The sequence below is a fragment of the Chlorocebus sabaeus genome, chromosome 9 (assembly GCF_047675955.1).
Source record: "Chlorocebus sabaeus isolate Y175 chromosome 9, mChlSab1.0.hap1, whole genome shotgun sequence".
NCBI classification, from domain to species: domain Eukaryota; kingdom Metazoa; phylum Chordata; class Mammalia; order Primates; family Cercopithecidae; genus Chlorocebus; species Chlorocebus sabaeus.
The window spans coordinates 25,559,240-25,575,201 of record NC_132912.1 but is presented as its reverse complement, the minus strand read 5'-3'; the positions used below and the strand labels follow the sequence as shown (position 1 = coordinate 25,575,201).

At 37.1% G+C, this 15,962-nt stretch overlaps 1 protein-coding gene across 1 annotated transcript in view; it reads right to left on the bottom strand.

Annotated features, from left to right (window-relative positions):
* Positions 1-15,962, bottom strand: part of GPR158 (G protein-coupled receptor 158) — a 422,564-nt gene that overhangs the window by 25,993 nt on the left and 380,609 nt on the right. Inside the window, exon 7 of the mRNA XM_008002559.3 lies at positions 9,599-9,837. Within this exon, the coding sequence (XP_008000750.2) occupies positions 9,599-9,837 (239 nt within the window). The remainder of the gene's footprint in view (positions 1-9,598; positions 9,838-15,962) is intronic.

Genomic DNA, 15,962 nt, shown 5'->3' with positions numbered 1-15,962 from the left:
TGAAATGTCAAGCTTGGGTCAGAGATACTGTTGGGAACACTGAGGAGTAAAACAGTCATACCAATGGTATGAAGTCACATAGTGACTTGATTACTTTATTTCTATTCTCTTACCACTCCCTCGGAGCTGAGGGCTCTCTGAGGCCAGAATGATTGGGAGTGGCCACACAGGCTGGCTTTTCTTCATTGCTTCTGTTCACACATTGCTAGAATGGGGACCAAGATTTTTTCCTTATTCTCCATTGCATCTTAAGTAAAAAGGGTGTAGAGGGTTCTCGCTCTCTGGCATATCCATTTTTTAGTTTCACATGGGGTGACAGAACTCTGGCAAAACTCAGCTGCCTCAGAGCTTATGGATACACATTAAAGAGTGGGGACATGATGAGCTCACAAAGGCAGACTCGGATGGAAGTCCTCTCAGAGCACAGGGTCCAGGTCAGAGGAGCAGGCTGTGTCTTCCATTTCCTCTCTCTGTCTGATATGACTTAGTTGTGTCCCCACCCAAATCTCATCTTGAATTGTAGCTCCCATAATTCCATGTGTTGTGGGAGAGACTCCCCACCCCACCATGGGAGATAACTGAATCGTGAGGGTGGTTTCCCCCATACTATTCTCGTGGTGAATAAGTCTCACGAGATTTGATGGTTTTATAAAGGGAAACCCCTTCACTTGGTTCTCATTCTCTTTGCCTGCCACCATGTAAGACATGTCTTTCACCTTCCACCATGATTGTGAGGCCTCCCCAGCCATGTGGAACTGTGAGTCCATTAAATTTTTTTTTTTTTTTTAAATACCCAGTCTCAGGTATGTCTTTATCAGCAGTGTGAAAATGAATGAATACACTGTCATTTGCATGGGTTAGGGGAGGGAGCTGGATATGGGATCACTTGCTGCTATTATCAAAGTGTCTTTCTGCTTTTTGATCTTTTATGAAAGCCTGGTAGCTTTGACTAGTGATCTGCCTTCCCTCGGGCTGCATCACTAGAAATTCACACATACTATTTGAAGTGCTAGCTGGCGGGCTACCATGAAGACTGCTGTGGGGAGTTATTTATTTATTATTCACATTCTGCCTTTGTGGAAAACTGTTACACTTCTTTGAGGCACAGTTATTTGAACTATGCTAAAGGGTAAGGAGAAAGTAAAGCACTTTTCAGAAGAGGTGGTATATAAATAAGAACTCCCAGTTCCATTTATTCTGAAGACACTCAAGCAAGTGCTTTGAGAAGCATGTGTAGTTTCTAGCGATATAGCCCTAAGCCAAGACAATGTGGTCACGCTTTTATCCTTTGATTGAAAATTAAAAATGCTTGTTAAGGTCACACATGGTGTCTCATGCCTGTCATCCCAGTAGCCTGGGAGGCTTAGGAGGGAGGATTGTTTGAGGCCAAGAGTTTGACACCAGCCTGGTCAACACAGCAAGTCTGTCTCTAATAAAAATAATGTTTTAAAAATTAGCTGGGCATATCATTGTACGCCTGTAAGTCCCAGCTACTTGGGAGGGTGAAGCAGAAGAATGGCTTGAGTCCAGGAGTTTGAGGCTGCAGTGAGCTATGATCACACCACTGCACTCCAGCCGGGGTGACAGAGGGAGACTCTGACTCAAAAAAATGTTTTTAAATAAAAATGTATGTTTAAAATAGTAACAAGTAGTGCAGTGTGCATTAAGGCATATGATATACTGGAATAAAAGAAAATATACATAATGAACCTAAATAAAGAACATTAATCTGTCAGATGAAGAGGAAGTCTATTTTCTGTAACATTCATTAAATGGTGCTTATATCACATTTCACCTGCCATAATAAAGCCTAATCTTCTAGGGTAATTAAGTATTTAAAACCTTAAAAACAATTGCTATTTTAGAATTTCCTTATATAACTCAGCGAGAAGAGTTGCTGTATTTTTCTCAGTTCTTTCTAAACATTGGCATATGACTAATTAAATTACTGAATACACTGCCTGTTTTTTTTGTGTGTGTGCATGTTAAAAATATTGTACCAGGAAAGGGAAGAACAAAGAAGAAAAGCATGTCCATAAAGAAGAATAAGGACTATTTTCTATAATGGCAATATTTTATATTATGTGAAATCCATGGAAACTAATACTTTTGAACAGTGAACTAATCAATGCTGGAATTCACTAAAAGACAAATATTTAAAAATTTCCAAATGGAATTAGACTCAAGCCTATCACACCTGTTTAATTATTGCTTGTATTTTCATTTATGTCTTTCTTTTCAATGTGGTGAATAAAATACATAACAAGCGATGTCAAGCTCTGAGTTTCCAGAACCATGAGACTCCTCATGTATCATCGGACTTTCACAACTACGAAGAGGTGGAAGGTATGGGGAGAGAACTGAATTTATAACAGGGTTCCTATCAGGGAACAGTTATTAGATCATATAAATGCTGTTGAGAAGAGTTAGGCTATATCAGTGATACAGAAAGACAGAATTACAGGAGATAACAAAGGACAAATAGAAGCCTAGATAGGGCTTTTTGGATGTATTCTTATGCCAGGAGGACAGTAAAATAGATTTATTCTCAATCACATAACGTTTTATAACATTCTTTCATCACTTAACTTCTGGAAGAAACTGTGGAAACAGCTCAGCGCTTGCCTGGGTCAATATTAAAGTTTGATGCACAGATTTAGTCACAGAAGGAAAGCTCTAAATGTCCTCAATGCTACCATTTATTAGCTACTTTTTTGCAGTCTTATTGTTTCTTGCAGGTAAGGTAAGAATCTGCCCGCTTGTTCTAGCTTATCTTGGTCACTGGTTCTGCTTCAGTATCTTCAATGTATGTTCTAAATGTGTAATCACAAATTGAGTGCTATTCGACTACATATGTCAATGGATGAACTCCATTACATCACAACCTCTGTTATTAAATAAATATATTTTCAATTTGGGTGCCTTATACTGGAGGACCTGCCTGCCTGGGATATCTAAACAGGTGTCAAGATGTGGTCTACTTGACTCTAGGGGTGAAATTATAACAGTTAATTCAGGCATGAGAAGTCAATTCTGCTTACTTGTCAGTTTGTATTATCCAATTAGAAAACTCATAGGGGAATAAAGTTTTGACTTTTTAATATGACAAGTTTAATGCTATTGCAAAATATCCTGAACGTGGACAATTGACTGCCAATTTACCCACCAGGGTAGGAAGATTTAGGAAAAAAAAAAAATTATGACAGTCATACTACCAATAGTTTCCAAAATGAGTATGACATGATACATTGGTTTATTTTCTTCATTAATTTAGGAGAATGTTTCCCAGTCTCAACCCCTTTATTCTTTTGTTATTTCATTTTTATTTATTTATTTTTGAGACAGAGTCTTGCTCTGTCACCCAGGCTTGAGTGCAGTGGTGCCATCTTGGTTCACTGCAAGCCCTGCCTCCTGGGTTCATGCCATTCTCCTGTCTCAGCCTCCCGGGTAGCTGTGACTACAGGCGTCCGCCACCACACCCGGCTACTTTTTTTTTTTTGTATTTAGTAGAGATGGGGTTTCACCGTTTTAGCCAGGATGTTCTTGATCTCCTGACCTTGTGATCCGCCCGCCTTGGCCTCCCAAAGTGCTGGGATTACAGGTGTGAGCCACCGTGCCCCGCCAACCCCTTTATTCTTTAGATAGCTCTAGGACGATAGTGAAATAATCAAAATATTCCTTAAATCTATTGTATTCTGCTTCAATATTTGTAATTACACTATGTAATACGTTTTATAGTTTTCCTTTGCCATGCAAGTTTGTACCAATCTATTACGACCGTTGGAGAAGTCAAAGGTAGAGTTTCATAAAATGGCCAGCAATTATCCATTAGTTTCTATAACTTGCTCCAAAATACCTCCCCCCAAATTTGAACATATACATTTACCATGAAAATGAAGCTGGGACAAGTGTATGACTTCCACAGTCCTTAGCTTTAACATGTTTCCTCATACTGGTCTAAGTCTGACAATAGAAAATATCACAAGATGAAGACAGCTGACTGCTTTGTTCTTTCAACAAATATTTTTCAAGATCCTACACCTGTCAGGTTCTCTGTGTCAGGGATAAGTGTGAACAATGTAGGCCATGTTGCTGAGGAGCATGTAGTTACAAGAGGGAGGAGCAGATGGAAAGATTCTTTTGTCTTCAGTGAGCTACAGAAAATACATTTAAATGTACTCAGAAAAATGCAGGGTACTGAGTCATATAATGATGAGTAGTATAAGTACTATAGTATGTATTGTTATTATAGATGTACATGATTCTCAAAAAGGTATGGCAGTTTAAATATTTATAGGAATTATAATGTAGAAATGTCTTGGAACATCCAAATTTTAAAATTCTCTTTCCACCAGATGAATAAAGTCATTTGTTAAGAAAAACTGACTACTCTGCCTGAAAAGCACTTCTCACATTGTCCAATGTCCATGTAGCAATGTCCTTATCCTTATTTTTTTCCATTAAAGCTTATCTCATTTTTTTTTTGTTTTTTTTTTTTTTTTTGGAGACGGAGTCTCGCTCTGTCGCCCAGGTTGGAGTGCAGTGGCGCGATCTCGGCTCACTGCAAGCTCCGCCCCCCGGGTTCACGCACTTATCTCATTTTTTAAATACAGGACAAACAAAATAATTGAAAATTATCAATGGATATAAATGACAATGTGATTCTGAAAGCCATTTTCCCCCTTCTATGTTTTAAAATAATTTCCTCAAGAAGACACTGTGGCTCTTGTAGCTTCTGAGATTTTTCCAACCTATTTTCTATACGTGTTTTCTCTTTTGAAACACTGTGGTAGGAAAGTCATCTATCTGAGCAGTTTTGGAGCAGCCCCGTGCAATGAGCAAAAATAGAATGAACCCGGTCTTTGAATGTATGACCCATATTTCTAACTACAGCTCTACTTCACTGGAAAAACTAGTAGTTCACTCACTCAAATGATTTCTTATTTTGAAAAAGGGATTGTTTTTGATGGGTAAAGCTGATCCAGAAAGCAAAGGTACCAATATATTTATCATCACTTTTTCTTTTTTTCTGAACGAGCTCTTGACACTAATGTAAGTGCATACAGCTTCTTGAGAAAGATTTCCCATTACGCTCATGGTTAAGCCTATTTCCTCCCTCTCTACAGCCCCTTCCTACATGGGAACATTTCGGCTTAGGATCCAGGAAATAATTTAGTGTTCAGCAGTACAGGTTTTCTAGCTGACTGAAGATATATGGATTTATTTTGGATTAACAGTCTGAGTATCAAAACCATGTTACTTATAGAGCTCTATAAAGAGACTGTAAAAAGGCACACACTACACATTAGAAGCCATTAAATTGAGAGGTTAAATATTGATGCTGCATGCTGAAAGAGAAATAAATGAAAACTTTTATTAGCATAGTGTGAAAAATAATTACAACAACCACATGTCTCAGATTTCTCAAGACAGTCCTAATTCCAAATATTCTTTTTTAAAATTATATGCCCTGACTTTTTTTTTTTTTTTTTAGAGAACAGTGTCACTATAGGATGAGTACACTATGGGAACTAATGTGTTACAGTAGTTTATAGGACAAAAACAATGACTGTGAGATGACAAAAACACCACCAAAAATTTAATTTCCTCTTACTTCTTGGTCCCTGCACGCTCATCACGAGTCTTGATTTTCTAAGAGACCCTAATGTTATCGCCTAACATCTTTAGGGGTATTAGTTTAATTTCTGCCTCTTAAGTTTCGATACTTCTATCTCATTCCTGAAGCCATGACCTAGATCCTACCACTAGAATCAGTCTCTTCTCTTAGTTTCTTGGTACCTCTTTAACTGAGACCTGGTCATTGCCTAAGGAACTGCATGCCCTGCAGCCCTCTCAAGCTATGAATCTTCATTTTCTCTTGCACTGTCTATCTCAGGGTCGTCACTACTCTCTATGTCCTCTTTCCCAGAATTATTCAAAATTAATGTCTTTCAAAAATGCCCATTTTCTTTTCATAGTTCCAATACTGCAAGTGGAAAAAATCTGCTGCCCGGTAAGCTTTCTCTCTGGAGGAGAGCAGAATTTAGGAGCAGTAAAGTACAATGAAAACAATCTGAAAAGAGCTATTGTAGAGGGAGTAAATGAGCTAGAAATGGGTTGTGATCGGAATGGAGTTGTTCATAACTCAGGAATGGAAAACCAAATCGTGTATGTCTTCATTTATAAGTGGGAGGTGAGCTATGGGCACACAAAGGCATACAGAGTGGTATAATGGACACTGGAGACTCAGAAGGAGTTAGGGGGTCAGGGATAAAATACTACAGACTGGGTACAATGTACACTACCTTGGGTGACAGGTGCAATAAAATTTCAGACTTCATCAGTATACAATTCATCCATGTAACCAAAACCACCTGTACCCCCAAAGCTACTGGAAAAAAAACAAAACAAAACAAAACAGAATTCTTCAGTCTCTTCAACGAGTGATTTGGAGGTAGGGGAGTTTTATATAACAGAAAGTTCACATAAAGTGAGAGTGGCCACTGGAGATGAGGGTGCCAAAATGTTAGATGAGTCTGGCACAGGTTGTGGTGTTACCTTAGATATAATATGAAGAGAAAAAGATAAGAATAAATGTGGATATGGAAAGATTTATAGATATGAAGGCAGGAATTTGAAGACATTTCTATTGTATGGCTCCTGTTTATTGTTTTTTCAAGTAGAAGTCATCTACTAAGAGAAAAGAGAAACATGGAGAGTTTGGAGGTATGAAAAGAGGATTTGAAATAATAATTGCAAAGAATGTTCTAGTGTTTTTACCAGGGGAACAGCAAGAGTGAATGGAATGGCCAGGGCACTATTGAGATTAGTTATCTTTATGTTCTCATAAGATCATCTGATTCCCTCCAAAGAGTCAGCAGTTCTGTACTTTAGAGTAATATGAGAATCACCTGGAATGCTTATGAAACACAGATTGCTGTGCTCCACTATCCGGGAGTGTCTGATTGAGGAAGTCAGAGTGGGCTCTAAGAATCTGCATTTCTAACAAGTCCCCAGGTGATGCAGCTGCTGCAGGTTCTAGGACCACACTTTGAGAGCTGCTCTTTCTCCCTTCTAATGATTCCAACTCCCCAACCCCTGAATTTGGTGAGTTTGGTACATTTCACTCAAAAAAAAAAATATGTCCTTATAGTCACCTTGATTGAATTTACTGATTCATTATATCACTTTTCTGCTTCTCTAAATTCCTCTAAGACATTTTCAATAAACGTAACCATACAGTATTATTAACAGTATATTTAATAAACTCACAAGAAACTCAACCATCCAGCATTACTCACAATGTATTCTGTTTCACACAATTTCCACCCACTTTCATCCTTCACTTTTTTTTTTTTTTTGAGATGGAGTCTTGTTCTGTTGCCCAGACTGGAGTGCAGTGGCATGATCTCGGCTCACTGCAATCTCTACCTCCCATCTCCACCTCCCAGGTTCAAGCAATTCTCATGCCTCGGCCTCCTGAGTAGCTGGGATTACAGGTGTGAGCCACTGCCCCACTCCTTCACTATTTCTTTTTTTTTCTTTTTTTTTTTTTTTTTTTTGAGACAAAGTCTTACTCTGTCTCCCAGGCTAGAGTGCAGTGGCATGATCTCGGCTTACTGCAACCTCCACCTCTTGGGTTCAAGCGATTCTTCTGCCTCAGCCTCCCAAGTAGCTGGGATTACAGGACTGTACCACCACATCTGACTAATCTTTGTATTTTTAGTAGAGATGGTGTTTCACCATGTTGGTCAAGCTGGTCTTGAACTCCTGACCTCATGATCCACCCACCTCGGCCTTCCAAAGTGCTGGGATTACAGGCATGAGTCACCAGGCCTGGACCTTCACTATTCTTATAAAATGAATGTTTTTTACGCCTCTTTATGGTAATGTAAATATTACCCATGGTTAAAGAACTTGTCCTCTATAAAAGGTTCCTGAGTTCTAGTACAAACTGCTATCTCCTTTTACTAAACTATTGCACCAAGAATATTCACCACTTAACTTTGCTTTCTAATAATTTTTAATAATTTTTTTGCATCTATGTGAATCAATAAGAAGCTATCTAATGAAAGGAATAATGACTATACAGGTTACTATCAATTACATATTTCTGTATATTTCTACATAGAAATCATGAATATGATTCTCTTTGGAGGGCAAAATAAATCTTTAAAGGTCTCAAATGCATCTCAATTCCAATGCATAAAAAATTCTTGGTAATAGGCCATGCTCTCTGCTTGTTTGTCATCATGTATTTTGAGGGTTTGTTGTTTTCTTTTTTGGGGGCGGGGTTTGCTGTTTTTTTTTTTCTTTTTGTAAAACAGAAAAATAAAAACTAGTGGCCTTTGCTTCATAATAATACAAGGAAATGATTTTTCCTATTTGGTTAACTTGCATTGAAAGCATAAAATAATGTTAGGGTGAGTAGAAATTTTTTATCTATACAATTTAATTTTCATATCCAGACTAAAGCCAAGATCAGAATCGCTTTCTACCCTAGTGTCATGATTTATCTTCTGAGAGTTATATTACCCAAAATATAATAAGCTTTATATATTATAATCATTCTCTTTACATACTCATATTGCTTCACTATTGCAGATACTAGGTTTATAAGATTCCTAAAATATCTTACCCAGAAAAATATTCCTCCATTTGAACTGTAAACTCAATACACATTTTATTAGCTTCCAGCAAAAGACTAGATGTGAATAGCCAACAATTGCAAAATATGAGGGGGACAAAAAATGGGAATCAAACTCATGTTTCTGTTTTTTATATCTGCCAAAGACAATTATGGTTTGTCCTGTGGCTTACTGAGGGGAACAACAATAAAATATCCCTTTTTTTGTGTGTTTAGAGACTTAGCTTAAAATAGACTAATATTAGCAACAGAAAAATTCCTGTGTATTTTCCTCCTCATCTTTTCAAAACACTGGGCTGCCAGAAAAATAATCTGTGTTTTGGGCCCAAGCCATGATGCAGCTCTTGAAAGTTCTCCAGGTTCTCAGCCACATAGCACTTACTACATTCATGGAGCATGGCTTAGTCTTTGTGTAATTCTATACCTCCAGAGATAAAAATTATAAATAAGTTATCTTTTGAGGTCAGCATAGGAAAGATAGATTAATCAGAAATTTTGCAGAGACAACCTTTTTCCAAAGAGTGCCCTAGACACCAAGTCTGATATAGGGCCAACATTTTATCTTAAAAAACAGCATGCTTCCTTTTTTCTCCCAAGTAAGGAAATAGATCAAGAGAATAGCTAATATTAATCAAATGGGGACCAATTGATAAGATCGAAAAAAGTAAGCTCTTTATACACAGAAGTTGCCATTATTCACTTCATTTCTCCTTTCTGATTTGATTACATTTTCTCAACAAAGCTACATGCCTTTGAAAAACAATAGAAACGTCCAGAAAAAAGTTTGCATTTCACATGCCATTACTGCCATTTTCATGTTACTTTACCAGAATTACATTAGGTGAGATTAGTTTAGGCTTTACAAAAGAGTCTGGCAAGACTTTTAAAGAAGTCAGTTTTAATGCTACTGAAAAATGGTAAGACCATCACACAAAACAAGTGACCACGTACCAACTGCTGTCATGTAGTCCCAGCGGTCAATGAGGCACATATTGAAGATGAGGTGATCAGATGTTTGCCCCTGGCCAATAAGTGAAATCTGTTTCTCCAAATTCTGGCACACAGATGAAGTCCAGCCAATGAGAAACCAAAACACGACCAAGAGTATTACTGCCAGCATCCTCATTACCCGTCCACCAGTCATATATGGAATTCGTTGAGCCGTTCGTGAAAGAAACACCTTCAAAACCCTAGAAAAGCAAAAGTTCAAATGTGAAAGCAAACCTAACATTCAGAAAGTATAAAATAACTTATTTTTCTAGGTAAAATGTAAGCCCACCAAAATCTAGCTAATCAGAGTTTGCTTTGTTTTGTATTTGTTTTTGTTTTAGAGATGGGGTCTTGCTATGTTGCCCATGCTGGAGTGCAGTGGCTATTCACAGACACAATCATAGTGTACTGCATCCTTGAACTCCTGGCTCAAGCATTCCTCTTGCCTCAGCCTTCCAAGTAGCTGAGACGCCAGGCACGTGCCACTGTGCCTGGCTTATGTAGAGTTTTAACATGACAAAAATCCAGAAACAGTATTGCTCATACTTTAATTTTATCTTAGTTTATCTTCCAGTAGTAAAACAAATATCTTTCATTAGAGTCCATTAGGTCAATAGGTTCATATATGATGGGAGGTCTTTGAGTGTGTCTTAATATTTCAAGGAAAATTCTCAGGACTTTAGAAAGATCCGTTGGCAAACACTGCTCAAACAAGGTTTCTGGGGGATCAAAAAATAGTCCTGAAAGCAAGTGGTTGTATTTTACAATATTACACTAACTCAAAAAACTTCCTTCAACCAGTTGTTTTTATAGTAGAATGTTATTAAAGGTATTTTCTGAAAATAATTTCATATTACTTACTTTCATGGTCATTTTATCATATTACCAAAAATAATACGAATAATAAAAATGAGAGAAATATTTAAACACTAGGTAGACTAAATAAGGTCATTGCATTAAGGAAGAAAATTGGGATGGCCTACAGGAAATGTGATTTTTAAAAACTAAGAGTTTTTTCTGTATATATCTCAGATGAAGAGCCAGAGTTGAGAACTACTAGATTAGATGATATCTAAGCACTGTTCTATCTCTAAATAATGTGTGAAGACAAAATGCACCCTTACTATAGGAATACTCTACCCATTCTTCAATTTCATTTCTAGAATATTCTCGGCTGATTTTAACTCCCTACCCCACTCTGATATTTGATGTCACAAAATTATGATTTGACATACACTACCATGAGTGGTTTATGATACTATGAGAGTGTCTGTAACCAATTTCCATAAAGCATAAAAATACATTTTCTTAATGTTCTATTCTCTCATTCACTTCATTCTTTGAATAACTTTAAGTCAAATGAATTTTTTATAAAGATTGTTCTAAATCCAGAAATGAAGCCAATACACCTGAAATAGCCTTGATGTACTATGCTATATTGTTCCTCCATATAGAGACCTTTGGCAATTCTCCCTGAATTAACACAACATATCCATTAAATTAACCCCACTGTCCTTCAGGACAGAGGGAAAAGTTATTTAATTATTAACAAAATACTTCTCAATTTTTCTGTGGAACACTGTCAGAAATACAGCAACAAATACAAGTAAAACAGAAGATCTCTTAACCACGCTCCATCTCATCAGTTCCCCAGATTAACAGTTACTCTCCATTCTGTATATGCAATGTATTAAGTGCTATCCATGTCATAGTGAATGCTAACACTGGCGGATGCTAACACTGGCACTATGCCTAAGCACTTCTGCTCCAATCAGTTTAATTACTATTTGTTATGAATCAGGTGTATTTGTTCCCAAATTATGCCCACTGTTATAATTAAATATTAAATAAAATAATTATACATGATTATGAAACAAAAGGAGACTTTTTTTTTAAGATGGAGTCTCGCTTTGTCACCTAGGCTGGAGTGCAGCAGCGTGATCTCGGCTCACTGCAACCTCCACCTCCTGGGTTCAAGTGATTCTCCTGCCTCAGCCTCCCAAGTAGGTGGGATTACAGGCATGTGCCACCATGCCTGGCTAATCTTTGTTTTTTTTTTTGTTTTTTTTTTTTTTTTTTTTTTTTTAGCAGAGACGGGGTTTCACCATGTTGGCCAGGCTGGTCTTGAACTCCTGACCTCAGGAGATCTGCCCGCCTTGGCCTCCCAAAGTGCTGGGGATTATTACAGGCAAGAGCCACCGTGCGCAGGCAAGGAAACTTTTTCTATGAAATCTCTCCTGAATGTTTTGGAAAGATAGAAATAAAAAAATGTTAACTTAGTGGAAGTGAAGAAATTTTAAAATAGAGAGTGGTCAATAAACAAAAAGCTAAATTTCTACACTAAGATTACTTCAAAGAAATTTAACACAAGGCAGTAGATAATACATTTTGGTGATTTATGCTATAGAGAGAACAATGAACTCTAAATATCAAACCCATAGTCAAAAAGAAGCCTTATTTCAAAAAGACTGGTGAGTGATTATTTGTGTTTTAAATTACAGTGTCTATATATTTTGTTAATGCTTTTCTACTTTAAAAAACTTCAACAAATTGACCAAATATAATACTAAGTCCGGTTATATTGGATAAGAAGGTTTCTATTGTAATTAGCAGATTAAAAGATTCAAGAATTCTACCTTAGAAATAGAAATTTCTTGGAAAATTAGTATTTGCCAGTTCCAATGTTATTTTCTGTAGGAGAAATTTGTAATCATAATGTACACATATTTGTTTCTGGTTGAACCTGGATGAATTCTAAATTTTGAATGACTACATTCTCCGGAGAGAACCTGATCCACTTTTCTTCCATAGTTTGGCAAGGGCAGAAAAAGAGAAAATGGTTCCAAATTCTAGCTTTACTCTTAATGTAAACATTTTAAATATAATGAACAAACATTCATATAGTGACAACCATATGTTAGGCATCATGCTAGGCAATGTGGAAGGTATAAGATACAATTTTTGTCTCTAGAAACTTACAATTTAACTAGAACTAAGTTTGCAAATAGCTACCATGTGCAATAGCTAACATTATATATTGTATGTGGCTAGCAAATCTAACCCAATAGAACAGGCAGTATTTGATCTGGGCTTTGGGGGACATCAATAGGTAGAAATGAAGGAAAGTGGGAAATATATAAGGGGATATTCTAATTGACGGGACTCAAAAGCAGGGAAATGCAAGCTGTCTTTAGGGACAGTAGGGGGAACAGGTTGGCAGGAAGCAAAGTTTGGTTCTCAATACCCAGCAACTCCTAGGGAGTTTTCAAGTTAAGGCAAGGAGTTTTCATCAGGTTGAGAGTGCTTCAGAGAAAAAAATAGTTATGAACTATATATTCTTTCTATGGTCAAAATGTGATAAATATATTTTTTATACTTGTTTCACAATTCCCGTCGAAACTTTAAATCTCATAGAGAGCTAATAGTGGATTTGTTAAGTAACTGTCTCCTTTAAAATACTTCTTAATCAGTTAAGTTTTATCTTTTGCAAAGGAAATTTTTACTCAAATTTCATTTCTAAATTATCAGAAATGTTTATGTTTTCTAGCTGGCCCTTTGGGTATTTGTTGTATAGCTTGAGAATTCAAGATTGTAAAATGCCTATAATCTCATTTCAAGAGAGCAGAACCAAAGCAAAATCCCTCATGAGTCTTCCATTATTGATTTTGTTGGCTTTCAAATAATAGAAAACATAATAAACACAACTCTACACTTCAATCTAAGCATTTCAGGATATTGGTTTTTGTAAAATGGAATAAGATGCATTTTTCTAGGATTGTCTGAAAAGAAGCCTACAGGTCAGACTATAAAAAAGAATACGCAGACACGCATTTGTATGAAATACAACTGTAGAAAAAATTTCAAATCATTGGACTTCCTATATGGATGACTTTTCCATTATTTTTTCATAGCTAAATCTTCAGGAGACCATGAGTTCAGAAGGTTTCACTATTTCTGAAGGAAAGCCCAACATATATGGGAAGACTGTAAGAAACATCCAAAATTTAATATGAAAAGGCATATTTAAAGGGCACATTCAATTTTCATTATTAATAGCAGACAAATTCATGGAAATCATTGTGAAATGATAAAATGGGTAACCCAGAAATTGTCATCATATTCATCTGCCTATGCTTTCTCATTTTCTAGACATTTCTGGTTCAAGCTATATAGCTCACCATAAGAACTTGTACTTGGGTTACCCATGACCTTCCTCCAAGAGCAAACTGATGTTGTTCACTTCTTATTTTACATGGTCTCTCCCTAGCTTTTGATGTGGCTGGAACCCTCAGCTTCCATGATGTCACACTCTCTTGGTTTTCTTCCTAGTTCTCTCTTCCTAGTTTCTTCCCACTTCTTGGCTAGCTGCTTTTCAATCTCTATTGCAGACTTCTCTACCTCAGTCTTCCCCTTAAATGGCAGTGTTTCCAAGGATCTCCTAAATGTGGCCACGTTATATTATTACTCCATATTGCGCCCAAGCAACTCCATTGGCTCCCCTATCTCAGTTATCATCTATATGCCAGCAAGTCCTACCTCTATACCTCCAGTTCAGATCACTCTCTTGGGCTCAATCCCTGTATACTCACGGGCCCACTGGACATCAGCAGGGCCTGACACAAAATCACCCCTCTCTCCACTCCTTCCTTCTCCAACCCACCTTTGCTGTTGTGTTACAGCCCTGTCTAACTGTACGAAGCAGAAGCTTAGGAATAAACTTGGATTTTTCTCCCTTATCCACGTTCCAGCAATCAAATGAATCATGAAGAATTTAATGTCTACCTCTTAAGTATCTTTCAAATTCTTCTATTTTTCTCCATTCTCACTGCCACTATACAGCTCCTAGCCACCAATTCATTCCTATAGTAGCTTCCTAACTAGTCTCCTTACTGGTCTGGCCCACCTTCAATCCACACTCTATGATGGATAACATGGTCTTTTGCTATTGTACATCTGATCATATTGCTTCCCTGCTTATAGTCACTGGCTCTCCACCAAAATTTAGTATGGTAAAACACTTCTAAAAATTGGTTCCTCCTCACCTCTGCAGCCACATCTCTCCGCACTCTCTACATCCTATTCTGCAGGTCCCTCTGGATGACATGCAGTTATCCTCTATCTGAGCCTTTGCCCTCAGCTTTCCTCACCATCCCTCCTCCTACCTATACAAACACAGTGTTTTGCTAAATCCTGTATCTCCTCCATGTCTCAGTTTAGATGTTACTTGCCATTGACACCAGCACTTACCAAACAAGTAGCATCAATTTTACCTAAAAACTTGGTACAAATGAGAACTCTTGGATCCCACCCAGACCCACTGACTCTGAAACTCTGGAGGGATGGTCCAACAATCTATTTTAACAAACTTTTCAGGTAATTTTGATGAAGGGTAAAGTTTGAGAGCCGCTGCTCTAAGCAATTTTTCCTATCAGATCTAAGATTGGTGTAGGTGCCTTTGCAATAGGCTGACTGCTCTAGCCTGTCAAGTAGAGTTTTCAGTTTTTATTATGCCGATGACAGAATGCAAGGCTTCTAATAATAGTTCTCCATTTTCAGAACATTTGCATTTGTATGTGATTTGGCAGCATCTCTTCTATTTATAAAAAAGGAATGAAAAAATATATATCCTCAAGCCATCCAGTCTTCTGTCTGATTACCTTAACTGGAATAATCCTAATGTCCTGAGTTTCTTCATTAGAGTCTAATTTCTATTAATCTTACTGTGTTCATAGAAATTCCACAGAATAAATGCTTGAGATAAAAGGTATGAGGTGACCCTTCTTGTAACTTTACAGCCAATCAATTATTGACAAGAGTACCGAGAGCTAACAATTCAAAAAGTGCTGGAGGCTTCTGCCTGTCATTCTGCTTTTAATGGTGATAAATCCCCATGTTCATTAAGCTTTTCATCAATTTCTCAAAATTTCATTTTCAGAAGTAAATTAAAGTTACTTCTTGGTCAGTGGATGAATTTTAGTTAAATACTTAAAAAGACTGGCATCACCGGCACAGAAATAGGTTTTAGACGCTTATCAGACATGAAGTTCTACAAGATTATTATGAGTATATTAAGTAATTGCTATTACAAGAAAGAAAATTCACAACTGGGTTCTAAATATATTGACACACATTTTTTGTCAGTTTCTGTGAGCTGCATGAGTTCTCATATCTCATAGTGTTTTTCCTTGTTTCTCACCTTTTTTCTTTAATCGAAGGTAGACGGAATAAGGAAGAATAATTTAAAAAGGAAGGAAGAAAATAAGGGCTGCAAGACTGTTACAAGTCATATCTTAGATGGTTATGAGAGGTGGGGCCATCTGGGTTT